Here is a 20,976-nt window from a genome sequence, read left to right as displayed (position 1 = left end):
CTCAGCTACCTGATCAATAAGAATCCACCACATTGTAGCAAAACTTTTGATATCTAATTTTACAATGCTGAGTCAGGTTTTTCTCTAGAACATTTACACACAAACATTCAAACATGGAATAAGAAAACTGACCTGGGTGACTCATAGAGAGGAACTGTGCGAATGTGGAGTTTCTGAATCTCATCAATGGTACCAATGGTCAGAGTGCTGTTGTTGGCCAGAGCCAGACTGTTGAAACAAAAATGACAACATAAAAATCCAAAAGTGTGGTTGTCTGCATTTTTAATCAAGTCTGCTTGCGAATCCAAATAAAAGAAAGGATAGGTTGTATAGATGTCAACTCATAGATAAGTTCTTTATAGGTTCCCAGGAAGGTGCAAACTGGAGAAATCCACTAGCAGCTGACCTGTCAGGATAGCCCTCAGAGTTGAGTGGGCACATGTAGTTGACCTCCTTAAGGTTGACATTGGAGAAGACCAGCTTGTGGTTGGAGGAATAGATGACAGTTGGTCGGTCAGAGCAAGCGAAGACGTTTGAAGTGGAAAGTGATCTGAAGGTCCTCAGCACAGTGGGCTGGGTGCCGAGGGTGACCTTCTTGGGCTCACTTAGGGCACCTGGATGGAAGGAGTGTAATGTCAGTTTAAAATGAGGGTCTAGAAGTGAAACAGAACATGCACTTTCTGTTTAATGCTAATCAAACCATTCAGTGAACCCTTTGAACCCTGAACGGAAGCTTCCGTCTCTGTAGTTTTAATGTGTTCACACCGCACTTCAATGAAAAGAAAATCGATGAAAAGTACTTGCAAATTTTATGCCACTCACATTGGGTGACAAAGCACAGCAATCACAAGAAATACACATCAATCGCTTAATTTGCTCAGGCTGAATTTTGACTCACACAATGTTGTGAAAGTCAATCAGTGCTGAGATATTTTTTATCCTTTTTTCTTTCCAAGTACACATAATTGGAACCGATTAGAATAAGAAGAAGAGATGTTTGCAAGAAACATCATTATTATGTTGTTCTTCATAGTGAAGTGTTTGAGTATAGCATTACCCTGGTTTGCAAAGATTTATTGTAGCTGCTGCCTGGCCATTACAGCTGAATTAACAGAATATAAAGAAAATTAATCTACAACTATAACAACACTCAGAGAACTCCTAACGACATTAATTCAGGTACAAATGCCAAATAAACAAGTTCATGGTTTTCGGGTGCAACAATTTGCCACTTGTTGTGCAAGAGGACATTGTACCATGAGGATAAATAGGTATATGCAGTCTTGTATAAAGTACTTGAAAGCGATACTTGAGTAAAAGACTTTGGTAAAAGTTGAAGTCACCTTTTGGTGTTGGTCACAGTAAACAATAAGCCGCTGGTGTGTTTTAAGTCCACTTGGAGCTGAAATCTGCAGCTAACATCTGATGCCGCTAACAACTAGCGACAACATACAGGTATTATATCACCAACTCAGCTTTAATTTTGTAGTAACGATTAGCAAAGATGGTTATGGGAAATGTATTGGAGTAAAAGTACACATTTTATTTAAGAAATATAGTGGAATAAAATTAAAAGTTGTCAGAAATATAAATAGTAAGTAAAGTACAGGTATGTGTAAATCCTACTTAAGTACAGTAACTTCATTACATTACAACACTGGGTATATGTACAGTGCATCTTTAGGTTTTGAGCTTTACTGATGGAGTTAGTCCTGTTGAGCAAAAAGAGCAAACAATGTAACCAATGTCCAAAAATGGTGATATAATAAAATAGCCTAAATCTGTAAGATAAATGAGATGGCGAATATTTAAGCAAAAGCCAGAAAATACAACTTAAAGTCAGACTTTTGGCTACATTTTGGCTTTAAACATTCAGAGATACATTTACAGTTTGAAAGAAAGATTTTTAAAGTCAAACTTCAGGCTGGAAAGTTACTCCCACAATTACATCCATACAATATGTTGGCAGCTGTTGTTTTCAGTATTGAGAAATGTCCTCAGACAGCCGTCTGTTGCCCTGTCTGGAGGCCCTTATCAGTCTTTTATGACGCTCATCTCTAAGCAGTGTAGTGATGGTGGTGTGAAGAACCTACCAGTCTGCAGATCCAGACCAAAGTAGAAGAGCGCTCCATCACCCAGGGCACAGAGCAGGTAGTAGCTGCCTTCAAAGGTGGTCATTAGGATTGACCGGGGTATGATCTCTGTGGTCACACACACACACGATAACACAGTTAATTAATTGTTCTGTATTCCGGAGACAAAAATTAATTGATGAACACCAAACTGATACACATTCACAGCAATGTTTCCATTAGAGAAGTATATCGGTTTCATTGGCCTGACTGGTAACTTTCTGAAAGAAAAAATCTGAATGCTGCAGGGTAAATATGAAGTCCTCTGAGGTCAATTACATCATAACAATGGGCTCTGATTTAGTGTTTGTTGTTAAGCGCTGTTGTTTCACAGCAGGTCAGTGGAAATGTTTTCATGCAAATGAAAAAGAAAAATAGAATAGCATGGTGGCAGCTTTTAATTCGGAAGTTTCCTGTTCATAACCCATAAAAACTTAAGACTGCAGTCAGAATTGTCTTATTAGGGTTTTGCAGAGTTTGAGCAACAAGCAGCTGTCAATCAAGCACACTTGAAAAATAAAGTGTGACTCTGTGGAAAAGAGTGTGGAGATATTCTTAAAGGATGAAGCATCCTAATTGGAAGGTAAGACTCCTGTCTCTGCCAGTTCACCGTGTCTCAGGTGACAGCTGACTTTTTCATAAATTTACCCAGAAAGAGAGACCCATCTTGCACATTTAACACATCATTGAAATATTGTTCAAGTGTGTAAATGGTGCACTAAATATGTTTGTGTTAAGAGCACAGTTGATGCTCCAACACTCAAGTACTTCCACAAAACTAGGTACTTAACAAGAGATGTCATTGACATCTACTAATAAATCTAAATCTAAGTACATGGTAATAACATACATTTTACTGCTGTTACACTCGACATATTTCTTCAATTTCTATATTTGACACCTGAAGGCAACAGGGTGTGTGCCCATTTTAAGGGAATGGAGGCCAGAGGCTCTTATTAAATATTATGTCATATTTATTATATATTAATTGATTCATTCATGAGTCTCCCCTCCACAAAGTGCAAAACAGGGGACATGCAAAAAAAAATTTTGGTAACCTCAAACTGAAGAGAATAGTTGCACAGTCCAGTTTAAAAGGTTCCCAAATCCAACTACCACAAACTCTTAAACTCAATAAGTATTTTTTCTTTTTCCTTTTTGTATTTCTAATGTTACATCCATTTATTGAAATCTGTATATTTTATTTCTCCTGTAAGCATGAAATAGCTCAACAATATGTAATTTTATTCTCAGGCTAGTGTTCCCTGATCATGCAACATAAATAATAAGTAGCAATTTTTGTTCACAAATGCAAAATTTCAATTTAAAAAAAAACAATGAATTAATGTCATTAAAGCACATTTTGAACTAATCCTTCTCTCTGTCTATGATCAGGCTGAGGTTTGCTGGGAAAATAATAATTCACCTTTCTAGATTTTTCACTATATTGCATTTGCTGTTGGGCCAAATACAGACTGTTCCTTTGGGTTGACATTATCTTTGCTCTTTTCTCACCTCCCCCCAGCATTTCCTTGTGCAGAGCTGTGAAGCAGGGCAGTTTGAGAACACGGGCTGATATGTCAGTCCACAGTCCCACGGCACAGAGCGGTGACTCAGTTCCAGCCTCCCCCAGGGGCGTGATGTCCAAACAGGCCACCTCGTGCTCCATCTCTGTGGTACTGAGGGGGGTTAAGAGGACGTGAGAAAACCGATAGCGCACACTGTGTGACTGTGAAATGTGTACAACTAAATTTGACAATTTGAGGGAGGGATTCTGTGAACTCCTGATCAAAACAATACTATTCTGAATATATATATATATATATATACTGTATATACACCACAGAATAAACATGAAATTTATAATCCAGGGTTATAACAAGCATCTGTGAGTCAACAGTGGCATTATGCATGCTCTATCATGTTACCTTTTCTAGGATCATTACTGTGTTTTAGACATTTTCTTTCCTGACATGAAAATGTAGGTGTCTGAAGTACCAAAAAATGTGAGACCAAAAAGATAATCAATCATGTGTGTCTGTCTCTGTGTGTGAGAGAGAGAGAGTATTGTATATGTCAAACCTGATCTGTTTGAGCTCCCCTGCCAGGATCTGCAGGTAGTAGAGGGCACGGCCAACGGCAAGCACCACTTGAGTGTGGTTGCAAGCAGCCACACTGATGTTCCTGCCCTGTGGTTCCTTCCATTCACTCACTAATGCCTTGCTGTCTTGGAGCACCAAGCGCACAGAGCCTGATGTTATCTGAAGGTACAAACAGTTTTTCTCTTTAAAGATCATTTTAGTATTGAATTTCTAGGTGACAGAGTGACACTAAGGGTTGCGTGGGGACGATGGAGTTACAATATAAAGCCTTTTCAAAGCACATCCTGCTACTTGTATGTGGGAGAGGATCGTGGCTGTGCGTTAAAAAAAACAAAAAAGACTGAAAAGAACCTAACGATAATTTTAACCCACTTGTTGGAATGTGTTTGTGATGTTGGAAAGAAGAGAAATTACTTTCCTTTTAATGATCTTTAACATGGGCAGGTTTGTGTTTATAAGATGGCTGTCATGACAACAACCTTAAGATTTGTGGATGAAGGTCTACCGTTAAGCAGAATACCTAGCAGATTTCTTCTTTATTTCAAAATGGCAGGCAGGCATCTCTGGCACTCTTTCTTGGCATGAATCCATACTGCTGCTTGCTAATCTTCACTTCTTTCCTGAACCAAGCTTCAACACACTACAGATCTGCACATCATCCTTGTTCAAAACTTGAATTTGAATGAAATGCAATATTTATTTCAGGTAAGTGCAAAAAAACACTTATTTTTGAACTCTTAAATCCACGACTACGCTTTTCAATCATGTATGATTCAGCTCCAGCAAAGTGTGTCTTATAAAAACAGAGACCTCCAAAATGACGTTAAACTAAACTCATGTTCTGATGAAGCACATATTACACACATGACAGAAGTGTAGGCGTGCATGCTTGTGTATACAAACTTGAATAAGCTGCTGGTGTGCCACATTGCCGCAGTAAAATGTCTGCTGGTTGTCCACAAAGCCGGGAAGTTCAGTCTCCTCCACTTCCTCACCACTCAGCATCAGCACTCTAGAGGAAACACTCTTTAGTTAACAGCATTCAAAACTGACTCTAAACTTATCAGGCATGCAGTACAGCAAACACTCACCGTGTTTGACCCACAAAAGACAGTACCAGCATGTCATCGGTGTCTCTGCCTGCCTCAGAGCGAAGTGGCCACAAACCTTGAAGCAAAAAAAAAATAAAACATAGGGTTATAAAGAAAACCTATTTTCTCTATCACTCTGGAAGGTAAAGAAATACAATATCTAGCCACTACCCAAGTCGATTTTAAACTATTTCATGTCAAATGTTACCATGTTGGAAGATGTGCAGGTTGCAGATTCCTTTTTAGGAGCCATTGATTGGCTAAGTGAATAATTGCCTCTTATCAAGGGGCCAAGTGAGAAGGCAGAATCTGAGACTTTAAGGGCAAAACTAGTCGATGAAATGCTGGAGCCTAACAAGTGCAGCGAGACCTTAAGTGGCCCGTGTCTCATTTAAGTTCCAGCTACCTGTCTTGAGAGAAGAAACCCAGTTTCCTTGGATTAAGAGCTGTCTGCATCATAAATTCGTAAACTAGATAGTTTACTATTGCAGACATTGCGGTGCTCTTTGTTTTACCAAATGAAAATGTTTTCAAATGCTGAGCTCAGATGAGTGAGCGCTCAAGGCATGGTCAGGTGATAGAAACAGATGTGCAAGTTGAAGTACTGCTCTGCTGTCAAATCAGAGATGGACTCAGGTCCAGATAAAGTCAGGACTTTGGAGTGTGGTAAAGAAAAACAGAAGCCAACATACAGATTACAAACCTTTGATTCCCGGCAGGTCAATGCTGGCATGCTCATGAATGCCAATGCCATTACGGATTATTCGAAGAGAGCCTTCCTTAAATGCGCCTGAGCATGTCACCAGCTAAAGGCAAAGACATAAAAACATGAATGTTATTTATGTTAAGTATATACGATATTGTGGTTGATTCTGTTATTTTTCTTCAGTATTTTAAATTTACTTCTAATGTAAATATAAATTTAAAACAAATTCTGTTTCTTCATTACAAATTTCTGACCATTAATTGTTGTGATATCATTTTAACTAAATGGTTTATGTTACTTGATCTCAATGAGTTTTCAAACTACACATTTACTTTTACATTTTATTTTCTTATTTTATTTATTTGCATATGAGTGGAATAAACAGTGATATGTGTGAATGTATACAATATATACAATAGTAGTGCATAAAAAATAACTGACGTGGGGAATACCAACAAAAAACACAAAATACATAAGATGACTCAAGAAAACAAAACTGAAGTGATAACTTAGTCATGTGTAATTTTTCCTCAAACATACTGGAAGGACTATCAAAATAGTTTAAGAAAATGTAATAATGGGAGTAAATATACATTATGTCACATTTGCTAGTCATTAGTGATCCTAGTTTTAGTTGATTTCTTTAAAACTACAGGTAATGCTCGAAGTAGTTGTCCAAGTCAATGTCATTGCAGTAGCACTAACTGCTGTTATATCCTAACAGGGCCAGTTTATGATACAACTTCTCTGATATATCCAGTACAAGCATGGCAGCAGTGTTGAATTACACTACCTTGAGGGCAAATAAGTATGATGTCTGATGCATCTGATTGGGAAAATGTGCATTTATTCTTTCAGCCACAGTACACTAACAGGATTATTACTAGCACCCATAATAGTCTCTGCCCCTACCACCTGCCATCCACCACCTTCATCCTAATGGAAATAACCATCTCAAATCTGACAACCTGCTTAACTTACCTCAACTTGTACCTAAATGCCCTCACACACTCTCATTATGACAATGACAGAATCATGAAAATCGGCAAAAAATTAAATTCATGTATGTGTTATTCGAGCAGGTTTCATGACTCATTAACCCCTGTATGCGTTGGCATGAAAATACTTTTTTGACCACACACACTGCTGCCATGCTTCCTGTAAGGTTAAATTACATTGCCCTGCAGCTTAAGCATGAATCCTCGGCTGTCTTGGAATGAATCTAAACCAATTAAACAGGTGAAATGCTCTGTGGGATTCTCAGCAAATAGTAATTTAAAGCATTGTGATTGGATTAAGAGAATCCAGAAGAATAAAGTCAGGGACAGTGTGTGCTGGTCTGCACACAAGAGTGTGGCTCAGTGCTCCAATGGACTGCTGCCTTTGGAACCATATCAAGTGCCCAGAGGCCTGGTCTCAAACCCTGCCAAAAAAAACTCTGAACACAATCTCCCAGTACTTTGTGTTGAAACACTAAAGCGGTAGGTGAAGAAACACTAAGGTTGTGTTCCTCAGTGTTTCCTCTGCTAAGTCAAAATCAAAAAAGTTCATAATTTCTGCAGCAATGTGTCAAAGAACATGTTTAAACGAACAGGTCTCAGCAGATGGTTGGACTTAAAGTAAAAAGGCGATCATTTTACATTATTCAGAATATCAACTGTTGGCAACTACTGAAGGTAACCAAACTTAAGTGCACACAAATACTAAAGATGATGAGTTGTTAGGATGCATACAGATGGGTATGACTGAGAGTAGGTCTTCACTCTCCATTGTAAAGGTTGTAAATATTATTAGAAGAAATGATGTGCTGTGCACAGCAATCTGCCTTTTGGTAATGGAACAAGGAAGCCAATTTAAGTTTGTGTGCCTGAGATGCATTTTAACAAAGTATAACTGCAGTCGAGCTAAATCATATCGACACAACTGGGATACCAGGTGCATCTAAATGTCAGATGAATACAGGCAACCAGCAACAAGAACATATACAAAAAGTATTACAGACTACCTTTAGAAAGGCACATTTTTATATCCTGCAACTGTGGTCAGTACCAGATTTGAACTATGGTTTAATTGTAGTGACAAAAACAAGTCAGCAAGTTGGCTCAATTGCCCAAATTCTCTCAAGCTGTAACAAAGCACATGATTAACAAACAAAAAAACACAGGAGGAGATGCTCAGCAAGGTATAGAGTACCCGCTCAATGTTTCAGTAAAGGTCTTTGCAAATCACAGTGCCATATCTAATTCTTTAAAAAATATATTTTATTTCTATCTAAATTATTTGCTTTAGTAGCCAAGTGTGGTGTTTCTCTGTGTGTGTGTGTGTGTGTACTTATGTTGGTTATCTCTGTAGGACCTTTTCTGGCACACTGTCCTTGCCAGGACCAGTAGTCTTCATGGAGACTAAAACCTGGTCCTAATGAGGCAGAACCTCATATCTGAGGAGCTGGTTAAGGTAAGGGCTAAAATTTGAATTGTGGTTAGGTAAAGGATTAGATATCAACTGGTTATTTTTAATGTTAATTAGGATGTCTAAATGAATGGAATTCAATGCAGTGTAATAAGAAGAAAGCTACACAAACCTGCATGTGCGTGTGCATGTGTGTCAGTTTAGTTTTGGGTCTTTACCTGGCCCTGGCCTTGCCTCTCCAGGTCTACAACACACATGTCCACAATGGGCCCCAGATTAGTGAACGTCTCCATTACCGCCACATATGAGCCCTGGTCATTGCTGTCCACATTGAGCTGAAGATAAACAAAGACAAGCCTGCTTAGAAGAAGAAGAAAGCATGACAGGACACACCCACAATAGACTGGTGACCCACTTAGGGTGAACCCTGCTTTTTGTCTGATGTGATGTGAACTGGGATTGGCTCCAGTTCCTCTGTGAGTCCCCCCCCCCATGGGTTAAGAAATTGGTTAATTTATGGCTTCCCTGCAGAAGTGAATTAAGACTCAAAAATTGATGCAAACAATTCCTGTAGATGCCCCAACTTTTGATTAATTACCAACAATCCGCCTGCACGGAGGTGGTGCTGGAACACACTGAGTTACTACACTCTTTGATGCATTATTAGGACAATACTGTGCTGCAGGGAGTTGTAATGTTCATTTCTATCAGGATGGTGGGAAACAAGTACAAGTAACAAAAGAAAACAGGCTTGCCAGTTGGGGCTGCTTCCTGTAACAACACAATGATGGAAGAACAGCACTGTCTCCACAGTTTACACACAGATCTTGTTTTGTGTAAGCGGGTACAGGGTGAACAGAACAGTAAGTTGAGAACATTTTAAAGCTGTTGAAAGCCTTATTGGACTTTATGACTGTAAAAACATGAATATTTTTTGACTTGTAGCTTACCTTCACTAACTGGGAATCACCCAATCTGGAACCTACAAAGACCACACCATTATCCAAGTAGGTCAAACACTCAGCAATAGATGTCTGTCAAGAGAGAAAGACACAAATACAGCTTAGTCTCTCAGGCCATGTCCCTATTAAATCTGCAACAAATATTATTTTCCCGTTAAAGCCCCCTGCCTGTAAAATGTCAAATGGCTCATTTTGTCCAATTAGAAGCCAAGAAAACAACAATATTCACTTCACTGGTATGCAAGACAAAGAAAAGCGACAAATGCTCAGAGTGGAGAAGACAGCCCCAACATTTGTAAAGAAAAAATAAATACATTTTAAAGCAGTTTTCCCAACATGACATTTAATTCATGGCCAAACAAAATTAACAATTATGAGACTTTAAAGTTCTAGATGGAGCTCAACAGTGTTAATCAACAAAGAAAAATACTGGCAGAATACTTGATGACAATAATGCTTATATGCAGCGAAAGACAAATCTCACAGGGAACAATTCAAAGCTATACAAAAAACAAAGTTAAAGGATTAAATAGGAAAATGATATTAGCGCTTATTTGTTGGGAATGGAAGAGAAGGGGTGAAAATATATTTTGAATTTTCAAACATGCATAGACATCTTTAAAATGTTGACAATGAGGTTTTCTGGGATGCCATTTACACACAACAAAGTATTTCTGTCCAACATTTGTATAATTAGTTACTGCATCCTGTTGATATGAACAGTATATGAAATTGCAACTCTGCTAATCTACTTAAATCTTTGGCTATGACAAGCCCAACAGATTGTTATTTCTTTGTTTGTCTGAATTTGTGGGAAAGTGAACAGACCATTGAACAGTCCAACTCCTTCCTACCACAGAAATGTCTGGGTGATGCCAGTGTAATGGACATTCATGTTAGATGTGTTACTGTGAGCAAACTTGACTCACGTTAAACAATGCCTACAGACGGTCTGTTTTATTGACGAGCTTTGCTCTGTCGCTGCCACAGTTGGCCCTAATGGAGCCACACAGCGGGTTTAATAGATGACGGTCCCACAAACGTTTTATTTTCTCCTCGACTCGCCGTTCTCAGCTGGCATCAACGATGTATTGTTTGGCTTCCGTTTGGTTTCCATCGCCCCTAACATTGCGTGACGCGCCATTTGTATCGCAACAGTTGAATGAACAGCTAGTGCTGCGTTCACGAACGTGGGAAAAGGAGATTTTGCATATAAACATACATATACATATATATATATATATATATATATATATATATATATATATCAGGGGTCGCGTTAACCGAATATTTTCCGTCATTGACCGTTTTTTTTAAAACGGTGACGTAAAAATCTGAGAGCCATCCGTCATTTTGACAGATTGCAATTCACACCCCTAAAAACTATGTTGATAAAAGAGGTGAAGAAAAGAGGACAAACTCAGCCCTTGGCCTCAGCGGAGCGAGGAAACGGCAGTAAGGAGGTTAGGCGAGTTCAGTGGGAGCGGGAGTTCTCCTGGCTGAGGAGGGCGGATAGAAAAATGTTGTGCGACAAAATAAAGATTCCTATCGGAGAATCTGAGCATAATTTCTGACCTGGACACCGTACTCAATGCATCTCGCTATCCTTGTAGTGCTGACAGCGTGTTAAAGAGCTATGGACAGGAGGCTTTGGAGCGCGTCTGTGACCGGTGCAGCTGATCCACTGGTGCAGAAGGAGCGCATGTTGCGGGGGTTCCTACCACGCGCAACTACGCGCAAGCAGGCACGCGATTTAAGTCCATGTGGACCAGGAGGAAGGTGTGAGACTGTGCGTTTAGGCCACAGGTGAACTGTTCATATTCCACTGCAATATGAACAATGCAATTGAATATGTCATTATTATCATTTAAAGTGACGGCTAAAAATTGATTATGACAGGATTTTTATGACCCTGTCAGTCAAAATGACAGACCACGAAAAAGTCTAGCGCGACCTCTGATATATATATATATATATATATATATATACATATACATATATATATATATATATATATATATATATGTGTATATGTATATATATGTATATGTGTATCTATATATATATATATATGTGTATATATGTGTGTATATGTATATATGTATATGTGTATCTGTATATATATATATATATGTGTATATATATATATACACACATATACATATACATACACACATATGTGTATACATATACATACACACATATATATACATATATACATATATATACAAAATGACAGACAACGAAAAAGTCTAGCGCGACCTCTGATATATATATATATATATATATATATATATATATATATATATATATATATATATATATATATATATATATATATATATATATATATATATATATATATATATATATATATATATATATATATACATATATACAGACTCAAACTTCTCTACTTGTTTGATTGTTTCTAACTCCAGAATCAATCTGCAGATGATCAAAACAGGATTTTACCTTTTTAAGCTCCTTGGCAAATCTACATCACCTTTAAAGAGATAAGTGACACCCTGGCAAGTAAGCAACAATTTTCTTTTTCTTATGCAGACTGATCCATTAGCTTCTGTCAGGGCCATAAACTATTAAAAAGTCCATCATAACAAGGTGGGTACTCAGAGTAAAAGGCAGCAAATGGAAAATCTTCAAGCAACAGCAAGAGTGGTAGAGGTAGAAGAAAAGGATGGGAGAAATGCCAGGTAGGTAAATACAGTACTGACGGGCACAGGTGAAATGATATAGAGAAAATATAAATAATGAACCTCTCCGAGCAGCTCTACATGCAAGTCTTTGAGAGCCACTGTGCCATCCATGAGCTCCTCCTTCTCCAACAGCAGCATGAACAGACGTCCCTCCATGTCTCCCAGCAGGTAGCGAGAGCCATTGGGATCCACCCGGTTGTGACAGACAATGGTACTTTGCTGAAATTGTGGAACAAATACAAAATGTTAAAAAGCCTGTACAAGGTCCTCAAATTAAACCAGAACCAAAAATATGCTCACCTCATACTCTATTTTAGTGCTGTATGAAAATGTAAAAATACAGCCACAGGGACCTGTCTTCAGTACGCTTGCTTTATTATCTGTCATTATGAAAATATACCGTGAGGAGTTTCCCCCAGGCAAAAGTTAAAACTACAGACTCTTCAAATTTTCCCTGTCAAGGGAAGCATGCATTAAATGAGGCAGCATGGCATCTCATCAGATATAGGGGTACACTACAGAAGGAAGAATAAAGCTTAACACATAAAAATCCCACACACCCAGAAACATTTGTTTCATTACAATATAAAAGTCAATTACACATGTAATGCTACACTTAAAGGTATTAATATTGAGAGTTTTTGCATGATCTGCAAGTGACTTGCAAAATATATATAAAAAAAAATCCTATATATACACACACACACACATATACATTATAGATAGAAAATTAAATACTGGCCCTTTACATATTGATTTTGTATAGGATATGTATTTTATTAGCTCACCTAAGATACTTTACTATATTTATATATAATGTGTTTTTATTTGCATATAGCACTGACTTTCTTATGATATCAGACTTTCCACTTAAACAACACTGTTGCCACTCATCTTTCCTACCTTTTGGTTCATTCGTGTCAACACTTTTAACATCTTGGGTGATTTTGACTAAACATGCTGCAGAGCCAAAGTCTCCCCTCTCCATTATCACTACAAGATAAGCCACCCATCTGGCTAGAATAGTAACCATGATTGGAACGCGCATTAAAATCATATACTGTGACCGAGTCTGCTCTACTTTTCCTTCAAAAGGGAGGTATTGTTATTATTATTGTCTACTGTACAAGCCGAGTCAATTTCTCACTTGATCAAACCTTTACAAAAAATAATTTTCACAATCCTCCAACCTGTCATGTAGTACTTTTTTCCAAAATTGTGGATCCACTTTTATTTTCACAGCTTCACAAAGCTTTAGCAATCCACTTGAGTGAAAGGAAGGTAATTAGGCTGTTTGACTCTACAAGTGAAATCAGTTTGCTGACCCACCATAGACTAATTTACAAAAGGGAGATTATATACACTCAGAACTTCTGGTGTCTCGTTCTTTTTTTCACTTCTGTGCTGTGAGTGAAAATGTATTAATTGGTTGTCAAAAATGTTGTTATACAGTATATCAGAGTATAAGCTTGTGTGTGTTAGGAGTGTGTGCTTCAGCTGAATGTTAATGCTGCATTAGGTGTGAAAGAGAGTCCAAAATAAAAACGTCAGCTTCATTTAGAATGGATGGTTCCATTAGTCACAGAGCAGATGCCCCACTACCTCTTATCTCAAACATCTCATCAGTCATGTTGGCTAGTGCTAATGTGGAAAGAGAGCTGTAACTGAAATTCTGACAGGTTGCCCGATAATTGTGAATGGCGTCAGAATGCAGGCTGTTATCAGCACAACACGGTTAAGTGTTTGTAATGTATTTGTGTGAAAGACTTCTGGTTTGGCATTTCCAGTCAGCAGTTGTGTAGCTTTACACAGCAGACAGGACAATTCTGACAGATAACATTGCTTCAGAACAGGTATCATGTGCAGTCAAGGGTTACTGTAACAGCAGTTTGTTTACGCCAAGGGTGTCCAAACTTTTTTTTAACAAGGGCCATATTTGATAATGTGAAGATTTCCGGGGCCAATGATCCTTTTTTAACAGTTTCATTGATATACAAATGCACTGTTTTATAAAAAATGTAATTTTCATTGTCACAATTATCATTTTTAAATGGAAATGTAAACAAATCTAAGATGTGCAGTGCCAGTGGAAAGAAAGGCACTCTCCACATCTGGAGTCAAATAACAAAATATGAGATGATTGCATACAGTTGTCTGTCACAGGTGGGTCTTGAAACCAGGACTCTGGTTTGTTTGATTATCAGCCGCCAATAAGAGGGCTATGTGGATGCGAAGCACCATAAAAAAAACGTTTTAAGCAAACGCACTGTCTGAAAGCCTTTGTTTAAAATTAACCAACAGATCATCAGGCACCAGAAATGGCTGGACTAAGAAATGCTGGTAAAACTGCAAAGGCAACAACAGCAGACCACTGCTAATTATGATGCGTGTTGTTAGTGCTGCGTTAGTGCCAACTGTTAGTTGTGTCCCAACTAACAGTTGGTATAGTTGTGCAATTAAATCGGTTTATATTGCCAACTTTTATTAACTCATGATCGACAGCACAATATAATTAAAAAATATTCTCATATGTAACATCAGGCAGCCAATGACCAAGAGGAATTGGAATTGGGCCTGTAATTGGAGGGTCGCTGGTTACAATCACAGAAGGGGTCAAGGGCTGGGGTGCCCCTGAGGCACCCAATCCCCATCGCTCCCCAGGCCCAGATAAGTGTTGCCAACTGCTCCTGCACCCGGCTTGTGCGTGTTCACTATTACAGTGTAAAAAGGATGGGTTAAATGCAGAGGTCAAATTCACTATTACAAATTGGTGTGTGTGCAAAAATAACCCATTGTAATTCTATGAGACCACTTCCTCGTGTTGTCCTCCCACTCTGTAAAATTACACCAATGTGGAACTGACCTGCCATTTCCATTTATTCAGAGTGTTTGGACGACATTTTCAAGAAAGCAAACTCACTTCCCCTCACTCCCTTTCACACTTGGAGAAAACGAATACCGGAAGAAAAAAAATGACTCAATAAAATGTTAAATGAAAATTGGTTGGTCATCCCTCAATGAGGTCAGGATATGAAGTTATTCATCAACAAATCCAATAATGCTCACAGGCATTTAATAATTATGTTTTATCAGCTTAAGCTACTGCATCTGAATATATTGATTTGTTATTTCCAAGATGTTTACTGCCTTGGTAAAAAAAAAAAAAGCAGTAGGAGAGTGAGATCATATTTTCTAATTATAGAAGGAGGCAGTTGCTGAAGAGCACCTCTGAGATTTGTTGAATGTACAAAGCAATACAATGCTACCTGCAACATAATCTTGCAAAGCACAAAATTCATAACAAATTTACACATAAAACTCATGGTTTCCAGGTTTGTTGTACAACCTCCTTTTTAACTTCACGCACGTATGCTGAAGCCTCTCTTACCCACTCAATACTGAAAACAGATCAATCGTAGTATTACACTATTATTACGTAGTGCTACCTGGTGCTGAAACATGTTTTTGTCAAAATGTCATACGAAAAAGAAAAGAAAAAAATAATATTTAGTATTATGAAATTATGTATTGTACGATGAATATATGTATTCTGTGGGTACTGGGGGCGGGACTAGATAACCTTTTGCTTCTCCTGCTTTCCCTTTCAGTTATGTGTATTGTGTGGACTACACTAAGATGATGGGTGATGATGAGTGATCTAACTGACATGACCGAAATAAATAAACATAGATACATACATACAGTAAAGTAAATAGTAGTACGGTAAATTACATCTGCCCTGCAAGTGAATTTACATTACTTTACTATTCACTTAGTTTTCTTTGTACGTGGGTATGATGATAAGCAACACAATAATGTAATAATACATTTTAATTCACACCCATATTATTGTAGCTGTCTGCTTTACATGGTATGGGACTAGTGATCTGTTGTTTGCTTTACTGCTAAGAAAAGAATTTGTCCCCCAATACTAAATTCTAAAGTTTAATATTCTGTAAATTAGGGCTAAGCCTGACTAAGGATTTTCTTAAAGATGAAAACAGTGTGGAAGCAGAGCCTGCTGCTCTTTAACACCGACAAATCAATTAAAAGTAGTTATTCTGAATCTGCCTGCAGAGCTTGCATGTCACCTTCTTTGGCTCACCCTTCACTCTCTAAAAATGTTTCCATACTATGGAATTCTCACCCGAGATGCTATTTGACAAACTGAGCTCAATTCCTGTATCCACCATTTCAAATTAAAGCTATGCATGGTTCAGCCATAAAGGTTTCAATTTTATTTTGACAAGAAAAAGCTTCAAAAAGTTTCAAGTGGGGTTTCATTTTCAACAGTGACAAAATGACTAATGAAATCCTGCTTACTGCTAATGATCATTATTATTATTATATAGAAGTGGCAGCCCTACTGTAAATAAATGCTTAATATCCTTCATTTGGACTCCTTAATGATGAAAACATTTATAGGAAGACCTAAATAGTCTACTCCTTACTTACACAAGACAGAAACAGACAATATGCATTATTTAATGTCTAGTTACCTTGATAGTAGGTGGTGCAATGGCCAAGTATTTGTCTCCATTGTGGTAGGTGATGGACTCTTGTCCTATGATAATAGCGCCACCAAATGGCTCTGGCACTAAAATACAAGCACATGAGCAAAAGAGAAATTATTTATAGAAAGGTATACATTCAAGTGGAGCAGCCACAAATATTTAAATATGACTATATTTAAATATATATATATTCTATTATCTCTATATTTTCAATTTATCATAATTTTCTATATGAAAGCATCTCTCTATTTTAGACGTGTTTGTTTATTGAAAAAATAGCAAATTTTGATTTTTTTTTTACCCAGTACTTTACTGTTAAGTTTTTAATACTGACCCCATGTGCAGTCATTTCTGATTGATCAACAGATTACTCAATAAAATGAGCTGAGATTCATGTCTAACAAACGTATATGTTTTTGAAACTGAGAAATATTTCCAGAATAAGATCTGTTCTACAGCAATGCAGAGAAAAATGTTAATGCTCTTATAACTTCTCACCTAGACTACAGAAATGTCTTGTTTATAATACCTTAACCCTCCAGCAACAGAACAGATTATTCAAAATGTGTAATACATTTGTAAAAAAAAAAAAACAGATAAAGATATGACTAAACTCTTTGTAATAACATGATGGTAAAAACATGGTTTTATATTATGTTGATTTCTTACTGGTTACTTCACTGATTATTTCAGTACTGTGTGGAGCATAAACTCTTGTTACCTGGGATGACCATTGATGCCTCAGCCTCCACATTCTCCTGTTTCCAGGGGCCCTTGTTGAACTCCTTCTCTCTCAGAGAAACCTCATAGGTCTTCACATGGCGTCCCTGTGGGTCCTTTAGTACACAGTATTACAGTATATTACAGTATATTACAGTTTTTACATAAACGTCTTGAATGAAAAAAAGACACCAAGACAGAAGTAAAAACTAAATCATCATCGTCACTGTCTGCTTTTTAACTGCTGTCACACAATATCGCAATTAACTAAGACTAAGAATGCTGTAAACCCAAACTCACTACACTAGATCCATGTCTGCTACAGTACCTGGTAGATGAAGCAGACAGTTGGTGCCTGGCAGCCATACAGAAAGTGCACGTCGATGACCTGAAGCTCCTCCAGGCGGATGTTGAAGGCCTTTAGCTCACGGTTGTCCCGGTCCAATGGGATCACCTTAAACAACCCGTCATAAAGACGGAGACCAATCATGCGGCACTCTGGGTCTACAATTCCAATAATGCCTGTCTCCGATGGACGACCAATACGATCCTGAAAAAAGAGCATTTGGTATGGAAATGTTAAATACATACAGTAAAACATACCATTCTCAAAAAGCGCTTGATAGAGTTAGAAAAAACACCTGGACATTGCCGTGGGCACGTGTGATGATGTCAATGCTGTCCCCATTCTGTTTGTATTCAAGGATGCATGCGTTGTACTTGGATGTGAGAATGAACAGCAGGTCTTTGGTCTCACCCTAAACAAAAAAAGACACCAAAATTATCAAATACCAAACATGTAGAAACCTGATTCTATTTTCATCAGTATGATTCAGTACAACAGGCTGAAGCAGGAGTATCAGTCATCTGTTTTATTTCCACCAGCCAATTTAGTCAAGAAAGACTTAAAAGGTTTATGAATCCAACAGTCAGCCAAAAACCATTCATGATAAGACAAGATTCCAAATTATCTTTAATTTTTAGAGGATTTCTGTTTTTTCCCCACAATGTAACTTTGTGTAACACTTACCTTAGGCCGGAAGAGTTCCATGACAGCAATCTTTCCATACATGCCCACTTCTTTGACGGGTCTGAGACCCTCTGGTGTGACGACATAAATTTCCAAACGTGTGTTTTTGGCTATGAGCAGATTCAGGTCTTCTGCAGAGGTGAAGTGACCTGTTGGCAAATAAACATGTAGATAATTCTAACAAACTGCTGTTTAGGGTGAGAGCAGGAGGAGAAATGTATCATTGACAAAATGTAAAATGTTGTTGACCACTAAGGAGATGGCAAAAAATCTGGATCTGATAATAAGATCAGTGGTTTAATCACCAGTCTGCATTTCTAAGTGTCTATGGGAAAGATAATGAAACTCATCATTGACCCAACTAGACCCCAACTGCACCCTTCTCTTGGTTATTGGCAGCAAATATGTGACTCATAGTGTAAAGCACTTTGAGTGGATGTTAAGACTACATAATCTCTTAATAATGTAGTCATATACCGTCTTTGATACTTAAGTGTAGGTAATGCTACATGGTAAAATTGCATTGCATTCATTCAATTTCAAGTTAAATTACATATCAGTATAGGCTGTGGCTAGTATGATATAAGTTTACATGAGGAGTTAGTTCTCCTCATGCAGGGCAACAGCAAATTATTATTCTACTAATTACTGTCTCAATTGATTGTTTGCTTTGAGGTAGTCAGCAAGAAATGTCCAATACAAGTACAAAATTAAACGTTTTCATAGAATTAGTTGTCCAATACATTTATATAAACAGCTGCTATGGTTCCCAATACACTTTCACTTTCTGGATGTATTAGATTAATCCACTAATAAAAAGCATCTTCATGTATATGCTTGTACTGTTTTGTAAACAAAACTTTTATTTTTGAAGCACGTAGTAGCTCAACATGTCAACTGCACTTATTTGTCACTTTATAAGCTACAGAGGTTCAACTGCTTGTTAAAGCAAATACCAAATCAGCATGGCAGTGCATTAAGCCATGTAGACACTGTCAAGACAGTCTGCTGAATTTCCAACCAAGCATCAGAATGGGGGAGAAAGGTTAGTAAAATGATTTTGAACATGGCATAGTTGTAGGTGCCAGACAGGCTGGCCTTACTATTTCAGAAACGACTGATCTACAGGGATTTAACACACAATCATCACTAGTGTTGACATAACTGTATGAAAAAGAGAAATGACCAAGTGAGCATCAATTTACTTGGAGGTCAGAGTTGAATGGCCAAACTGGTTTAAGATGATTGAGAGGCAACAGTAATTCAAACAACCACTTATGCAGAAGATCATCACTGAATGCTCAACACATCAAACCTTGAAGCAGATGGGCTACAGCAGCAAAGGGACACTCCCGCTACTTTAATGGGTGTCCTGTACCAAATGCAGTGGCAGGGGGTGTCAGTGCTGTGAGAATACATGTATAATATTTCCCTAAAATGTAATATGCTAGATTGTGTCATAACAAGCAAGTGATCAATTTAAACACATGTATCTTAAATCTGACACTGAATGGATTATTAGTATACATTTACCTAGTTACATTTGCACTTAAATGCCAAATAATAAAATACGTATCGAAAGCGCAGGAATTCGTGGGCATTCTAATTGTCGAGTATATAATTCAGTAAGCGCTTCCATCACATGTTGTACAACTTTTTGAAAGTGTGCATTAGATCTAGTTTCCACTGCACATTGTTTATTTGAATAATGCCAATGATTAAGATACAGATGAAATGCACTTTGGTCTAGCGACGCCACATTAGACACAACATTTGCTTAACGTTACATTCAATAGAAAAGTTCAGTGAATAAAACCTTAAGAGACAGGAGATATACATGTGCCTTGATTTGCATGCAGCGGACATTAGCTAGTGTTGCTACAAAACATTTTACTTAGCAAAAACAAAAGCTAACGGTTGCTGCAGGCCCGTTTACTTGTAGCGCGGGAGCTCAGCTAGCACGCTGCTGGTAAACGAGTCGTCTTTGCACAACACAACAAACAGCGGTTATTTACCGGTGATGCAGGCGTTCACCGCCGTGGGTTTCTGGGCTGTTACCACGTAGTTGTACGACATCTTTTACAACAACAAAAGACAAACACCAGAGAAGTGTTTTAATCTCACACAAGTGACAAAATCATTGATAATATAACCCCCGGAAGTAGTTAGCTGGTTTTGGTATGGCGCATCAGAAGCTAGCAGTTACTGAAGAGCGCTGACTCTGACGTGGAGCGTCCTCACGTGACAGGGAGGATGTATTACACCACCCCATTTTTGTGCCGTCAGCGTGTACTGAACTCAGTTATTTAGGTAGGGGAGACTGGGGTAAGTTGAGCCACCCCTTGTTGCTAGGAAACAGTAAAAACATTGATCATGTGACCAAATATTTAGGAGGAAAGCATCATTTAATGGAGTCTGTGAAGGACCACATGGGTAAAGTGGTTAGACATTTATTTCCAAAAAAACATTTTTCACTCTTGAAAGTGAATTTAGTCTTTCATAGATTTCATGAGAATTATGTTTAGACCAAAAAAGATCATTTAAAATGTGTTTTATACATCAATTGTGGTATCTATGTGCTACAACACAAGGA

At 37.8% G+C, this 20,976-nt stretch overlaps 1 protein-coding gene across 1 annotated transcript in view; it reads right to left on the bottom strand.

Annotated features, from left to right (window-relative positions):
* Positions 1-20,561, bottom strand: part of ddb1 (damage-specific DNA binding protein 1) — a 31,481-nt gene extending 10,920 nt beyond the window's left edge. The window contains exons 1-17 of the mRNA XM_058629721.1: positions 20,399-20,561; positions 18,384-18,532; positions 17,995-18,111; positions 17,682-17,903; positions 17,355-17,469; positions 16,619-16,716; positions 12,180-12,338; positions 9,391-9,474; positions 8,659-8,775; positions 6,029-6,131; positions 5,326-5,401; positions 5,138-5,246; positions 4,215-4,393; positions 3,648-3,811; positions 2,094-2,201; positions 407-614; positions 133-228 (exon numbers count right to left, since the gene is read on the bottom strand). Coding sequence (XP_058485704.1) covers positions 133-228; positions 407-614; positions 2,094-2,201; positions 3,648-3,811; positions 4,215-4,393; positions 5,138-5,246; positions 5,326-5,401; positions 6,029-6,131; positions 8,659-8,775; positions 9,391-9,474; positions 12,180-12,338; positions 16,619-16,716; positions 17,355-17,469; positions 17,682-17,903; positions 17,995-18,111; positions 18,384-18,532; positions 20,399-20,459 — 2,165 coding nt within the window. The 5' untranslated portion in view covers positions 20,460-20,561. The remainder of the gene's footprint in view (positions 1-132; positions 229-406; positions 615-2,093; positions 2,202-3,647; positions 3,812-4,214; positions 4,394-5,137; positions 5,247-5,325; positions 5,402-6,028; positions 6,132-8,658; positions 8,776-9,390; positions 9,475-12,179; positions 12,339-16,618; positions 16,717-17,354; positions 17,470-17,681; positions 17,904-17,994; positions 18,112-18,383; positions 18,533-20,398) is intronic.
* Positions 20,562-20,976: the final 415 nt, after the last annotated feature.

The sequence above is a fragment of the Solea solea genome, chromosome 5 (genome assembly GCF_958295425.1).
Source record: "Solea solea chromosome 5, fSolSol10.1, whole genome shotgun sequence".
Classification (NCBI taxonomy): Eukaryota; Metazoa; Chordata; class Actinopteri; order Pleuronectiformes; family Soleidae; genus Solea; species Solea solea.
The sequence above is the reverse complement of the archived record's forward strand: the minus strand, read 5'-3'. Positions and strand labels throughout refer to the sequence as shown.